The sequence below is a fragment of the Lucilia cuprina genome, chromosome 2, assembly GCF_022045245.1.
Source record: "Lucilia cuprina isolate Lc7/37 chromosome 2, ASM2204524v1, whole genome shotgun sequence".
Lineage (NCBI taxonomy): Eukaryota > Metazoa > Arthropoda > Insecta > Diptera > Calliphoridae > Lucilia > Lucilia cuprina.
The window spans coordinates 25,761,378-25,774,751 of record NC_060950.1 but is presented as its reverse complement, the minus strand read 5'-3'; the positions used below and the strand labels follow the sequence as shown (position 1 = coordinate 25,774,751).

The following is a 13,374-nucleotide window of genomic DNA, read 5'->3' as shown; positions in this document are numbered from 1 at the left end:
GAAAAAGTTGCCCAAAAAAAAAAAAAAAGAAATAATAATAAAATAAAATATTCAGTCACAATAGCAATAACAGCAGCATAAGAAACAGCAACAGTCACCACACATTAGGAAAATATTTATAAAACAAAAATTCGAATAAATGTGTATATAATGAACGAACTTTTTAACATTGATTTTGTTTTGTTTTTTCTCATTCAACTGATATGTGGTCGCAGTTGTGTTTCTGTTTTTAGTTTGTCGCAAAAAGAAGTGTGTTGTACACTTTATTAACTGATTTTATTTAGAGCGCAGAGATGGTTTTTGCAGAGAATAAGAGATCATATGAGGGATGACATTAAACAAGTCTGTGTGTCATTGTTAACGAATGCTAGATGCTCTTCAAATTGTAGAAAACGCCAGTTATTTGGCGGATATATTGAAAACGGTAACCAATCTAAACGTTAGCATTTCAGTGGTAAGTATCTACTTTAATTAATACATTTAGTTTTTTATGCAAAATGGGCAGTATCGATCCTAGTCCTCTTGATCTGCGAAGTATTGCTAAAATAATCATAAATATTTATGTTAACTTTGCAAATTGAAAAGTGTTGCCACACAATATTGTGCTAATATTAAAATTGTGAAAACTACTATAAATGTTCATTTTTCTGTAGAAAAAACTTATATAGAAACAGATTTCTATATAACAGAGTATTATAAAGAGATTCTTCAATATAATAAATGCTTATAAGGTCAATTTCTGAAGAAAAGGTTAAATTGAGCCCATAATTTAGCTGCTGCAGGATATATGGCCTATTGGCCATCGGAATATTCAGTTTTCATGATAATTTACAGTCTAAGATTACTCCAAGATATTTCTTTAGCAGAATCTGTTAGTTTAAGTTTGACTCCATTTTCAAAGTTTTATCTTCTTGTGAAAATAACCAGCTCAGTTTTTAGCAAATTAACACTCCATTACAATTCCACAGGAGACACTCCATTACTCAACAAACTTAGCGCAGATTATATACAATTTGATATTCTCTCAATGAATTTTACAGATATCAATACCGCAACAACGTCGGCATATGCGACAGTTTTGGTCTTCCTACTAACTAGCTCTACGGGAAGTGCATTTATTGTCTTGTTCTACGAAATAGGAATATTATCACGGTGAGCAATTATTATATTGATTACAAGTCAAATTTGTGATAGTTCAAGACATTTTTGAAGGGGGGTTTGTACGGGGGCTTAGGACAAATAAGGGCAGATCATTACGAAAATTAGCAATAACATTTAAACTTATTTAAAACTTATTTATGCTAATTTTTAAAAAGATAATAGTATATTTTACGTAATTATAACATAAAAAGCCCAAATCGGAAGGTACGGTTGTATGGAGGCTAGGTGAAATAATGGACCAATTTCAACCATTTTTAATAGACTTCGTGCCTATGCAAAAAACATGCTTGGTCCAAATTTCATCAAGTTATCTCGAAAATTGCGGTCTGTACCTTGGAGGGACGGACATGATGATTCTGAATCGATCGGTATACTTTAAGTTGGGTATAGGACCAATATTTTTGTGTGTTACAAACATCAGCACAAACGTATAATACCCTCCCCACTCTAGTGATTTAGGATATAAAAATGTGTTTGTATGTATGTATGTATGTATGTTTATTTATTTGAACTTTGTTTTCATGAAATTTTCACAGTGACTTCCTGTATATCTGGGAAGAACTATAGGCTACTTTTTATGTTGAAATTTCAAGTGGGCCACGTTTCACTCCCATTTTAAGAAAATATTAAATCAGAACTTCTGAGATAATATAACAGTTACCCCCATTTTCTCAGTGTCTTATTATGTTTTATCCTAACGATAAGCGTTAAACAGAGGTTGAGATATTGACCCTTTAAATTTTGTCGAAGCAACTTTAGTATCAATATGATTATTTAGGACAAAAAGTTGGCAGATTAGCATTAGGGTGCTATACTTGCGAAACTCATGTGAAAATTTAGAGAATAATGGGTGGAATCATGTCGTACCGATACTGCCGACCCCTTAAGACTCTTGAGTTAATAAAAAGATATCATCAAATGATTTATTTTTTCTGTTGAAACTTTGTTTAATTATAAACCCTTTTCCATCCTTATAAAGTAATTAACTTTTAATATTGCTGATAGCACAGCACTACCCCATCTATAATTATAATTTATTTAACAATTATTTCCGCTGTTTGATACAAATTATTTTTATGTCAAAAATTGTTACTGATAACGATAGTAAGGTTAAAGACCCTTTCGAACAAAGTCTTGATACAAATGAAAATGTGTATATTTAATTAGGGTTACTGCAAATTCGCCAATTTCTATCTATTTATAAACATTTTAATAATAGTTTGCAAGATACACGAAATTTTGTTTTCAATTCATTTATGTGTTGCCAAGCCCCCAATTGAAAGTCTGCCGGTTATGCTCTAAATGTTCACATTAATGACAGAGTTCTTCAATTTTAAGATTCTAGCTCTAATAGTTTCGCAAATATAACAACTATAATAGTTTCTCAGATATAAAATTTTTCTATTTAATTATGTAGGGACTTCAGCTTCCCAGATGAAAGTCCTAACTTTTTTTTTCAAAATGTTCGAATGAATATTAATGTAATTTTTGTAAAATTTAAAGTCCGCCGTTATACTTTTAATGTTAGGATGACTGTTAAAGTTTTTTAAGTGCATTTTGAAGATTCTAGCTATAGTAGTTTCTATATGGGGGCTTCAAGATACCACACATCAATATAGATTGCTGATGTCTGTAATGAGCAATCTTAAGCTTATATTAAAGCAATCTGTTGCGTATTATCATAGTCTCAAGCGGGCCTCCTGTGCGCTCCTTTAACAGTGCCAAACCTACGACTTTCGATCTGACAGATTAGAATACTAACTACAGACAGAAAGAGGGACATAGCTAAATCGACTTTGAATTTTATTATACCCTAGTGGAAAGAATATTATACGTTCATGCAGATGTTTGTAACACACAAAATAGTGGTCCTACACCCACTTTATACCGATCGACTCAGAATCACTTTCTGACTCTGATTCGGAACTTATGATGTCCATTGGCACGTTGACCTTAAAGTATACCGTTCGATTCAGATTTACTTTCTGAGTCGATCGGTGTACTAACGATCACGATCACATATAAATAGCCGAAAATCTTCGTATTCTTCAAATATTTGGAATAGAGCTGTTAGTTTCCATAAAACATGTTTATGTTATATAAACTGAAATTTTAAAGCAAATTATAAACTTTAAAGTAATTTTTTAAGCGGAACCTTATAAGGATGGTAGGGTCAATTAGAGGCCGATCTCTATGAAAGTTGGCAGATAGATTTCAGTTATCCGAAAACTTGTTTACATCGAATTTAATTACATTGCAAATTATAAGCACTAAAGTCATTTTCTGTAGTGGAGCTGGATTCTTAACTTCCCGTAATACTTGTTTACGTCGAAGCATCTTATGAGCGTTATAGATGTTTTCCTAGAGGGACCATAAATGTGAGGTAAGGTACCGATTCTCATAAAATTTGTTTTATATAAAACTTCTTAATGTGGATTTCTATTGACACACTGATGTTTTAAAACTTTTTATAACAGTGTTTTTTTTGGGTGGTGGGGGGTCTAATTGTGTGGGGGCCAGTTTGGCCAATTTTCAATTCAAAACAAACTGCATCAATAAAAAATATTTATGAAAAATTTCAGATGCTTAGCTCCTCACGTTCAAACTTTGTGGCCCTTAAACAGATAGACGAACGGGTGAACATGACTAGATTTTCTTATAATTCAATAAGGATCCAGTATATATGTATACTTTCGATCTGTTACAAATGGAATGACATAATCTTTTTTTTATGGTGGGTATAATAAGGCAAGAAAATATAGTTGATCATGGAAGATTATATAATATCCTACAACTATATTTTATATTTTTACATGATTCTAACTTTATCGATTTTTATTGTGAATACGAATTTCATAACTATTGGATAAGTTTTTTGTAAAAGGCTTTCTATAAAGGAGTGGATCCTATTGAGGGTTTCTACGAGACCTTGCATCAAATATGGACCTATTTTCATAATAATTTAATGTATGATGAATGGTTATTTAAAGCTAATTTTAGGGCTCATAGCAAAGAAGCTAGAAAGACATAGACTTTGAAATAAAACAAGTAGGAACGTATAGTCGGCCATGGCCGACCATATACCAACCTACACCATGAGTATATTTTTAAAATTTTTATTTTTCATAAAACTTTTTTGTTGAATTTTACCTTAATTCCAAAGTATTTAAGCAATTTATTGAAAAAAAAACAAAACACAATTTTCTAAATGAGGCTTTATATAGGTCAAATATGGGCCGATCCTCGGTAAATTTGGGAAAAGAACATATTTTTAAATAATAGTTAGTTTTGTTGAGTTTCATTGCGATACAAATGGTTGCAAGTCAATTTTAGACTTTTGAAATTTTTTGAAGGGGCGTTTGTGTGGAGGCTAGGTTCAAATAAGGCGCGATCATAACGAAAATCTTCAGTGTCATTTATACTTATATAAAATTTATTTGTGCCAATTTTTAGAGAGATAATAGAATATTTAACGTAATTATAGCATAAAAAGGCCAAATCGGCAGGTACGATTGTATGGGTGCTAGGTGAACTAATGGACCGATTTCAATAGGCTGTATATATGTATGCATGTATGAAAATGTACATAGAAATATGATAAGATTATAGGCTTAATTGTTATTAAAACAGCATTTAGTTCTCGAATTGTTCTGCGATTGAAAGAATGTTGTTTCATTTAAAAATTAATTGTCTAATGAAATTCTTATTATTGTTGATGGTATATTTACCCAGCATTCAAAGTGATTGTGTTATTAACTATCCCAGTGGTGATGAAAATACTTTTCCGCATTATGAAAAATCGTTTAGAAAATTTAAACTGCGAAACATTTACAATGGAAAGCCCTTAATTTTGTCGGAAGGTGAAACGATTAATGGATTATGTAATACATATTTTAGGTAAGGTTGTAAGTAATTATGTTCGGCTATGCCAAATCACGAATATTTCCCATCGAAGTGGCCAAGTAACCAGCGTTAAATGCGGTTTCAAAAATTTTATTATATATCCATATTTTTGGGAAAATTGGATAGGTCATTTAATGGAAGATTGGATCAGTCATGGTTTCAGCTGTACATCAGTTGTAAAAGTGCTATATTTTTTAGACATGGATTGCGCCGGTCCATGTACAAGCACTTTGCTGAAGTACTCGAGCTAACTTATCTCTGACCATTGTTGCTTAACTTCTGAGATGTAAAACATCACTTCCGTTTACAACCTCGCAGCTGTGATGGTCTCTGTTGATTCGGCAACAGCACCTAGAGACGTATTTGTTAGTCCGAAATATCCAACAAAAGGATCAGGATCCCTCTTTTATGAACCGATAATGTGACAAAGGATGTAGGAATTCCAAAGTCAATTGTTCAATTCACAACCGATGTTGTAGCGTTGTATGCGTTGTATGTCAGCAGCTGTTACAATAGTCATAACAATGTTGTTGGTATTTTCTATGCAAAAGCTCTATTTTTTTGTGTTGCCAATTGTTTATTTCAACATATAAACAAAAATTCAAACGATTTTAGCATAAAAAACGATAAAATGGTAACACTGAAATCAAAAACAAACAGCTGTTTATCTACGGGATGACAGGCAACCATTGAATACTAACCTGACAATTCCCCAGCATATGCAGTTGTACCATAACGCGATCGGCGTCCCAAATCGATCAGCATATGCCTTTTCGAAGAGCGAATTATCCAAACCATTAGGTATAGGATATATCAGTCCTTAAACCAACATTCTCTAACTTCTCCCGGGGGCGTGTTTCCATGGTGAAATCTCCATCATGGTGTATTGCAAAATAAAGAGGTGCTGCCAATAACTCTAGTCTACTGGGACTATAAACTGGTGATGTCAAATGTATCCTTGGCTTCGCCTTGGAATGATTTGGCATGAGGTCTAACAAGAGCACCATATAATCTGGCACTACAGGTGGCCGGTTGCCCGCAGGACTATGTGCTGGCTGGTCAGTTGGTTGAGGTTCCTTCGGGATCAACGTAGTGGTTGTGGTTTAATGCCCAAAATCGCGGGGAGAGAATGTTGGTTTAAGGACTGATATATCTTATACCTAATGGGTTGGATAAATCTCTCTTCGAACAGGTCTGTGTACAAAGCAGCATATGCTGGATTCCAAAACCCGATTGGTATCTCTTACCATTCGTGTAGTGGGATGCCAGTGTATGCTGGGGAATTGTCAGGTCAGTATTCAATGGTTGCCTGTCATCCCGTAGATCGATCTTTATGATCATGGGAATGGAACTGATGCTAAAATTGGTGAAAGATCGGGAAAGTCTCCATATATTGGAGATTAGTACTGATTTAGTATGCCTTTTTAAGCTTCGGAGAAGTTCTTCGGTGCTGTTGCCATCTCAACAGGATATATTAATAATGCTGCGCGACTATTTGCCGGGGATATTATTGGAATTAATTGACTTTGGAAATTCCTACTTCCATTGTTACATTGATCGGTTCATATAAGAGGGATCCTGACCCATTTTGTTGGGTATTTCGGACTACCAAATATGTCTCTAGGTGCAGTTGCCAAAACAACAGAGCCATCTCAGTAGTGTGGTTGCGCGGGCTTAAAGAGGTTAAGGAATGCACTGGAATGGGTCATTAGATGATGGAGATTGCATTTTTGATAATGCAATTCTTTCATGACATCATTAAAGGTGGTGACTTCCGCATTGTCGTAAGATTGATTTGCCATGATGTTGGGACTTGTCACCCCCTTCTATTGACTTTAGACCAGTGATTGCTTTTTCCTTGTCGGGGTACGCGGATTAATTCCAAATGCGGTCTGTCATTCCGCAACGGGGCTGCTATGGCAAGAGATTAGATAGCTCGAGTACTTCGACAAAGTACTTGTACATGGACCGGACATCCATGCACAAAAATTGCTACCTGAGTTCTGAGAATTCAGGGGCGGGTGGTGGACCGTCTCTAGTCTACCCGGTGGATGAAAAAGACCACCGTGAGATAAGGCCGTCAAGGCAGGTGCTCACGTTGATCTTTTGAAATTCATTCTCTAACCGCGAATTTGGGTTTAAAACACAGCCACTATGTGGATCCTGAAGGAACCTCAATAAACTGACAAGCGAGGACATAGTCCTGCTCCCAATTCGCCAACCGTAGTACTAGATTAAGCGGTGCTCTGGTTTGACCTTTTTCAATTTATGCAAGGACATGCCCCCGGTGGAAGTGAGAAGGGTATATATAAGTTTGTCATTCCGTTTGTAATTTCTATAATATTATTTTCTGACCCTATAAAGTATATTTATTCTGGATTATTATAGATAGCGGAATCGATTTAGCAATGTCCGTCTGTCTGTCTGTCTGTCTGTATGTATGTATAAATGTCGAAAGTTTTAACGTAAACACCTGCCTTGACGGTCTTATTTCACGGTGGCCTTTTTCATCCACTGGGTAGACTTGAGAACGGTCTACCATCGCCCCTTTATTCTTCAATGAAGAACTCAGGTGGCAATTTTTGTACATTGCCCTTGACCGACCCATGCACAAGTACTTTGCTGAAGTACTTGAGCTGTCTAATCTCTGACCATTATATGGCATCTGTTGATTCGGCAACAGCACCTATAGACGTAACCGGTGGACCGAAATACGAATCCATCAAATAAGCCGAAGACATTGTTCTTACTCACAGGGACACACTGTGTTGATTCTGATATGAACAGAGTATACTCTGAACATATCTGGACAAGGAAGGAAATTTCAATGGTATCGTTTGTATATGATACCTTTCATCCAACATTATTCAACCCATCACACATCTTATTCATACGACACATTCATAAGAGAAAAACATACGACACATTCATCAAAGGTAGACGGGTGGGGTGTGAACAAATTTTGTATCAATAGCTTTATTTGGTAATGAGTAATGTGCGTTTAAGAGATTTTCGTAAAAGGACTTTGTATGGGAGCTAAATCCGATTATGTATATAAAGACAAAAATTTCAAAATTCTATATAAATAATATTCATGGTCTTCTAAATAAAGTGTGTACTAAAGTTACTCCTTTCTGATTCACGTTTCGAAAAATGCATATTAAAGCTTTCCAAAAAAGTCTTGAAGTTTGTGGTTCAGTCTTTTTCATAATAAGATTGAAACTTCCAACTAATGCCCATACCATTTAGGTGTTGACTTTATGAAAAACACGAAACTCCCTTTTTTATCAAATTTAATTTACTTTTTCCAATATATAATTTTTGACTGATTACAACAAAATACTTATCAAGTAATTTCATATTTCCGAAAAAGTACCTAAACAACACATAATTATCCATTTTAACCCGTTAATTTTGAATTACCCAAATGCATATTTCCCCTTCTAGTCCAACTTCTGCAGAGAATCTTCCCCAATAAATATTTCTGACTTTTTAAAATTTGTTTGGTATTAAAAAAAGGTCTCTGTCAAATTTTATTTGGATCGGTCCATAATTAACCTTATCCCCCATATAAGGTCCCCTTCAGAAAATTACTTTAAACTCATTACTGGCCAAAAAATACGAGTATAGGGATGAAATTTGGTATAAGTAAGTTTCTTTCGAACCAAACCTCTCTACCAATTTTTTTTTTAGAATCTGTTCTTTTTTGGCCCTCCCACCTTTATAAGGACCCCTTCAGAAATTCGAGTAAAGCGATGAAATTCGTTACAAGTAAGTTTCTTATTAAACAAACCCTCTCTATCAATTTTTTAGGATCGGCCCATATATGACCCTACGATATAAGTTCCCCTTCTGAAAATGATTTTAACGCACATTACTGGCTCAAAAAATGCGAATATAATGACAAAATTTCATACAAATAAATTATATACGAGCCAAAATCTCTCTACCAAATTTAGTAAAGATCGGTCATCAACTGACCCTACCGGCTATACAAGGTCCCCTTCAAAAATAAAAAAAATACTTTAGCGTTATTTAATGGCTAAAAAACACGAATATAGGAATACAATTTTACACTATTAAGTTCCTCGCGAACCAAAATCTATTTACCAACTTCTATGTGGGTAGGTCCATAATTGACCCTATCCTAAAATCTGAATTGGCTCATAAATGATCCTTCCCCCTCTGAAAATGACTATAAGGCTCATTACCATCTTAAAAATTGAAAACACATAAGTTTTATGCGAGCTGAAATCTCTCTCAAAATCTCTTTCATGAGTATCGATTCATAATTGACCCATAGGAAGGTCCTTTTCAGAATATTACGGTTTAAAAATTTACTAAAAATATTTTGTTTTAAAAAAATTATATTTCAAAAGAGCTCAGTCGATAATTGACTTAAGCCATGTTCCAAATATCACCTTGATGTTTATAGGGAAGCATTTCCTTTTACGGTATATTGTAGACATTTTGATGATGGGTATATGAGATTCGGCACCGCCGATTATACTACTCTATCTTGTTGAAAATAATTTTCTATCTATAGAAATATTGGAATTATTGCTACAAAGCTGAAGTGTTGAAGCTGTAGTGTTTGTGAGATAATTGACATTTGTAGATGATAGTGGGCCAGTGAGTCACCTCGGGTATCACATATATTTCTTATAAAAATCTCTTTGTGGTCAAAATGTGTCGAAATTAAAAATATACTATTCCTTGAGAAGATGTACAAAAAAATACGCTTACCATCAGTGGTAAGAGAGGATATATATAAGTTTGTCATTCCGCGTATAACACGGAAAAAAATTTTTACATACCTGGTAAGCCAAAATGTAATATTGGAAGTCAGTGGACCGTGAATGGTGAGGCAGTAGTTCGTGAATGATCTTAGAAAATCTATTTGCTGCTGAAGGTTTTTGCAACAAAATGGCCTAATTTTGGTCATAACCTTAGTATATACACATATCTATACTCCAGATACTCGGTAATATTTTAGCTAGTAGCAGATATCACCTCTTAAATGGTACTACAGTAGTCCAATAGTCTAATAGATGATCAGATGTCAAATCTCCCAATAAAGAACTGAGTCTAGACTCTAGAGCAACCAGTGAAGACTCACACCTTGGAGGTGCTGGATTAATGAGTATAAGAAGCCCGTCTGTCGATGAAAGGTATACAATAATATTCAATATTCACGAGTAGATATTAATGATTTCTTGCGGGATAAATAGCGTATTGGTCATCGGAATATTAAGGATAATTTATAGTCTAAGGTTACTTCAAGCTAAGGTTACTTAGCTTGTATATTGCCTTGTAAATTGTCATGGTGGAATAGTTTTATGCATCCTTTATTTTAAAAGTTAACTAGTATAACCTCCATATAAGATCCCATGACTAATGGTGATCGAGCCACATGCCCCATGTAAGCTCTGCCTTCTGAAAATTTCTATATCGTTTATAACTGTCCTAAAAACAAGAGTATAACGATTAAATTCGTTCATAATTCTATCAAGATTCATTAGGAATGGTACATTATTGACCCTCTACTCTTTTACAGAATATCAGTTTATTTATAATTGGTAAAAGAGTATAACAATTAAAATATATATAAATTTTTAACAAAACAAATTTTTGAATAAATATAAATTTTAATAATAATTGTTATATTCAGGTAGAGCAGTTGTAGCGTCTACAGAAATATTATGTATAAATTTTTCGGGAGCAGCATCCAAACCGTTTACAGGAAAACCATCCAAACGTTGTGATGCTTTAACATCGTCGACACTACAGCAGAAAATGACACCCATAGCGCTATAACGAAAAGTTGTACTGACATCTTTCAACCAAGGAATCTCTTGACATTTGTCAGTACAAAATATAATATCCATTTCCGAATAAAACTGCAAATATTTCATAATAATTATATAATAAAAAATAAAATTAGTAAAAATATTGAATTTATTTACTAACCTCATAAAATGGCGAATTAAAACCAATTATAACAATTTCATCCGAACTATTGCTAGTCGATCGTAAATAATTCCATACATACATTGGTATTATACGATTTCTATTGTCAATCAATTCCTTTAACGTAAAATTGCTTTCGCAAGTTTTAATGATCGGTACCGTTGCGACACCCGATACACCCGATAAAATATCATATGCTTGCTGTTGTCTTTCGATATGTTTTGTCAGGGCGTTTTCGTAACGTTTCCAATTGCCTAAACGTAAATTAGGCCACCAAGCTAGATCCAATATAGAACCCAATTCATGGTTAAATTCATCATTCAAAATAGAATTGTGTATAATGGAACCATAATTATATTGTGAATAATTAATCCAATCTTGAACGACCGGACTATCGTATTCAGTTTCAGTTACACTGCAATTAATGGTCATAATTAGTGAATCATTGTTTTTGAAGCGAAAAAATTACCTTTTTATAGGAAACGTTTCCTTTATATATTTCAATTCTAAGCTGGGCTCATAAAGTGTGCTCAATAGGTTTGGATGCTAAAATATAGGATACAAGTGCCTTAGAATAAAATCAACTGCACAGATGACAATCATGTCCGTCTTAATATAGTTTATAGGCTGGCCTGTTTACCGATCTATTCTATAAATTAGTTAATAAAATTGTCCACGGACTAGCCTATTCATAATCATATGGTCTAGCTTGCATTTCGGTAAAATGACTATTAATTAGTTTTATGTGACTATTCTATTGAAAATGGTTAAGATCGCTCCATTTTTTCCTATCTATCTATCTATCTATCTATCTATCTATCTATCTATCTATCTATCTATCTATCTATCTATCTATCTATCTATCTATCTATCTATCTATCTATCTATCTATCTATCTATCTATCTATCTATCTATCTATCTATCTATCTATCTATCTATCTATCTATCTATCTATCTATCTATCTATCTATCTATCTATCTATCTATCTATCTATCTATCTATCTATCTATCTATCTATCTATCTACTAACTTTAATGGATGTTGATAAGATTTGTCACGGTCAAAGCCAAGTTGTATTTAAGTTACTTCGTTTTAGTCCTGGTCTTACTTTGATTTTGTTCACATAATAATATCTATTTAATTATAGTTACCAACGATTCAGAATGTTTCGGTGTGATTGTATAGTACAAGGATTTAAAAGAGAGATTATGGATGTCATAACAAATGCCAGCCAAATATTGATAATTTGATGTTAAAGATTCAGTTGGTCTGGCCAAAAGATAGGAAGTTACATTTGATGGACACCATACAAAATTGTTAAAGGTTTCATATAAATTCCATTTTATGGATGAACACTTTAAATTGATACTACTCGAGTAGCTTTCATAGTCTCCGTAACTGTTTTGTAAATACAAATAATTATGTTCACATTTAATATTAAGTTTACGTTTAGTATTGTAAAGTTCGGGACTAAAATGAAAAAAGTAAGGAATTAAGGGTTAATGTTATAATTAGTACTAAAATTTTCTATAACAATGATTTTTTGTACTTACTATTCAAATGTTGTAGGGCATAGGGCTTCTATTTCTTGATTTTCAAACAATGTTAAATGGGTATCCACATCTTTTAATGGTAAATCAACACTATGAGAACCGATTTTAAGTAAAATTGTTGGCTTCAAGGTGGGATTTTGATTGAAATTTATTACACATGCGTCAATTGCTATTGATATTGTATTAATAAAACATAATATAGTAAATATTATATTTAAAAATAATTTATTAAATTTTAAAAACATTTTACGAACTCGCGTTATCGTATACAAATGACTATTGATGCTTGCATTTCGAACATTTTATAATAACTGTCTGATGTTTCTTATCGCAAACATTTTTTTAAAGATACTATGTTCTTATATTTCCATAAACAAATTATTTGCTTGAATCGGCATTTTTGTTCTGGAGTAAAATTCAACAGATTAAAATGTGATTGTATAGCAGTCTATACATTAATAATATATGACGGTTTTGAATCTCCAAATACCCTTCGTTATAATATTTTATTAATTTATTTCCAATTTACCGAGCAGGATGACGTTGATCATACGATCATAGTCTTTGATGGGAATCGAACCCACAACCTTTAGACTGATAAGCTAACACACTACCAACTAGCCAATCGGTTTACCCTATAATATACATTATATACTAGTTATACCCAGTGTGTTTTGCTCCCCTAAAAACAATGTAAATAAAAACCCAGTTTGTTTTGTCTATACATATATCATTTGGCAAAATAGTTTTCGGATTGATCTATAATTGGGCATAGCTTCTATATA

At 33.3% G+C, this 13,374-nt stretch overlaps 1 protein-coding gene across 1 annotated transcript; it reads right to left on the bottom strand.

Moving 5' to 3' along the window:
- Positions 1–10,608: 10,608 nt before the first annotated feature.
- Positions 10,609–12,895, bottom strand: LOC111686420. The gene is made up of 5 exons (XM_023448780.2): positions 12,590–12,895; positions 12,188–12,506; positions 11,504–11,580; positions 11,035–11,449; positions 10,609–10,964 (listed from the first exon to the last, which is right to left on the bottom strand). The coding sequence occupies exons 1-5, from the start codon at positions 12,832–12,834 to the stop codon at positions 10,713–10,715; spliced, it is 1,308 nt and encodes a 435-aa protein (XP_023304548.2). The 5' UTR covers positions 12,835–12,895; the 3' UTR covers positions 10,609–10,712.
- Positions 12,896–13,374: the final 479 nt, after the last annotated feature.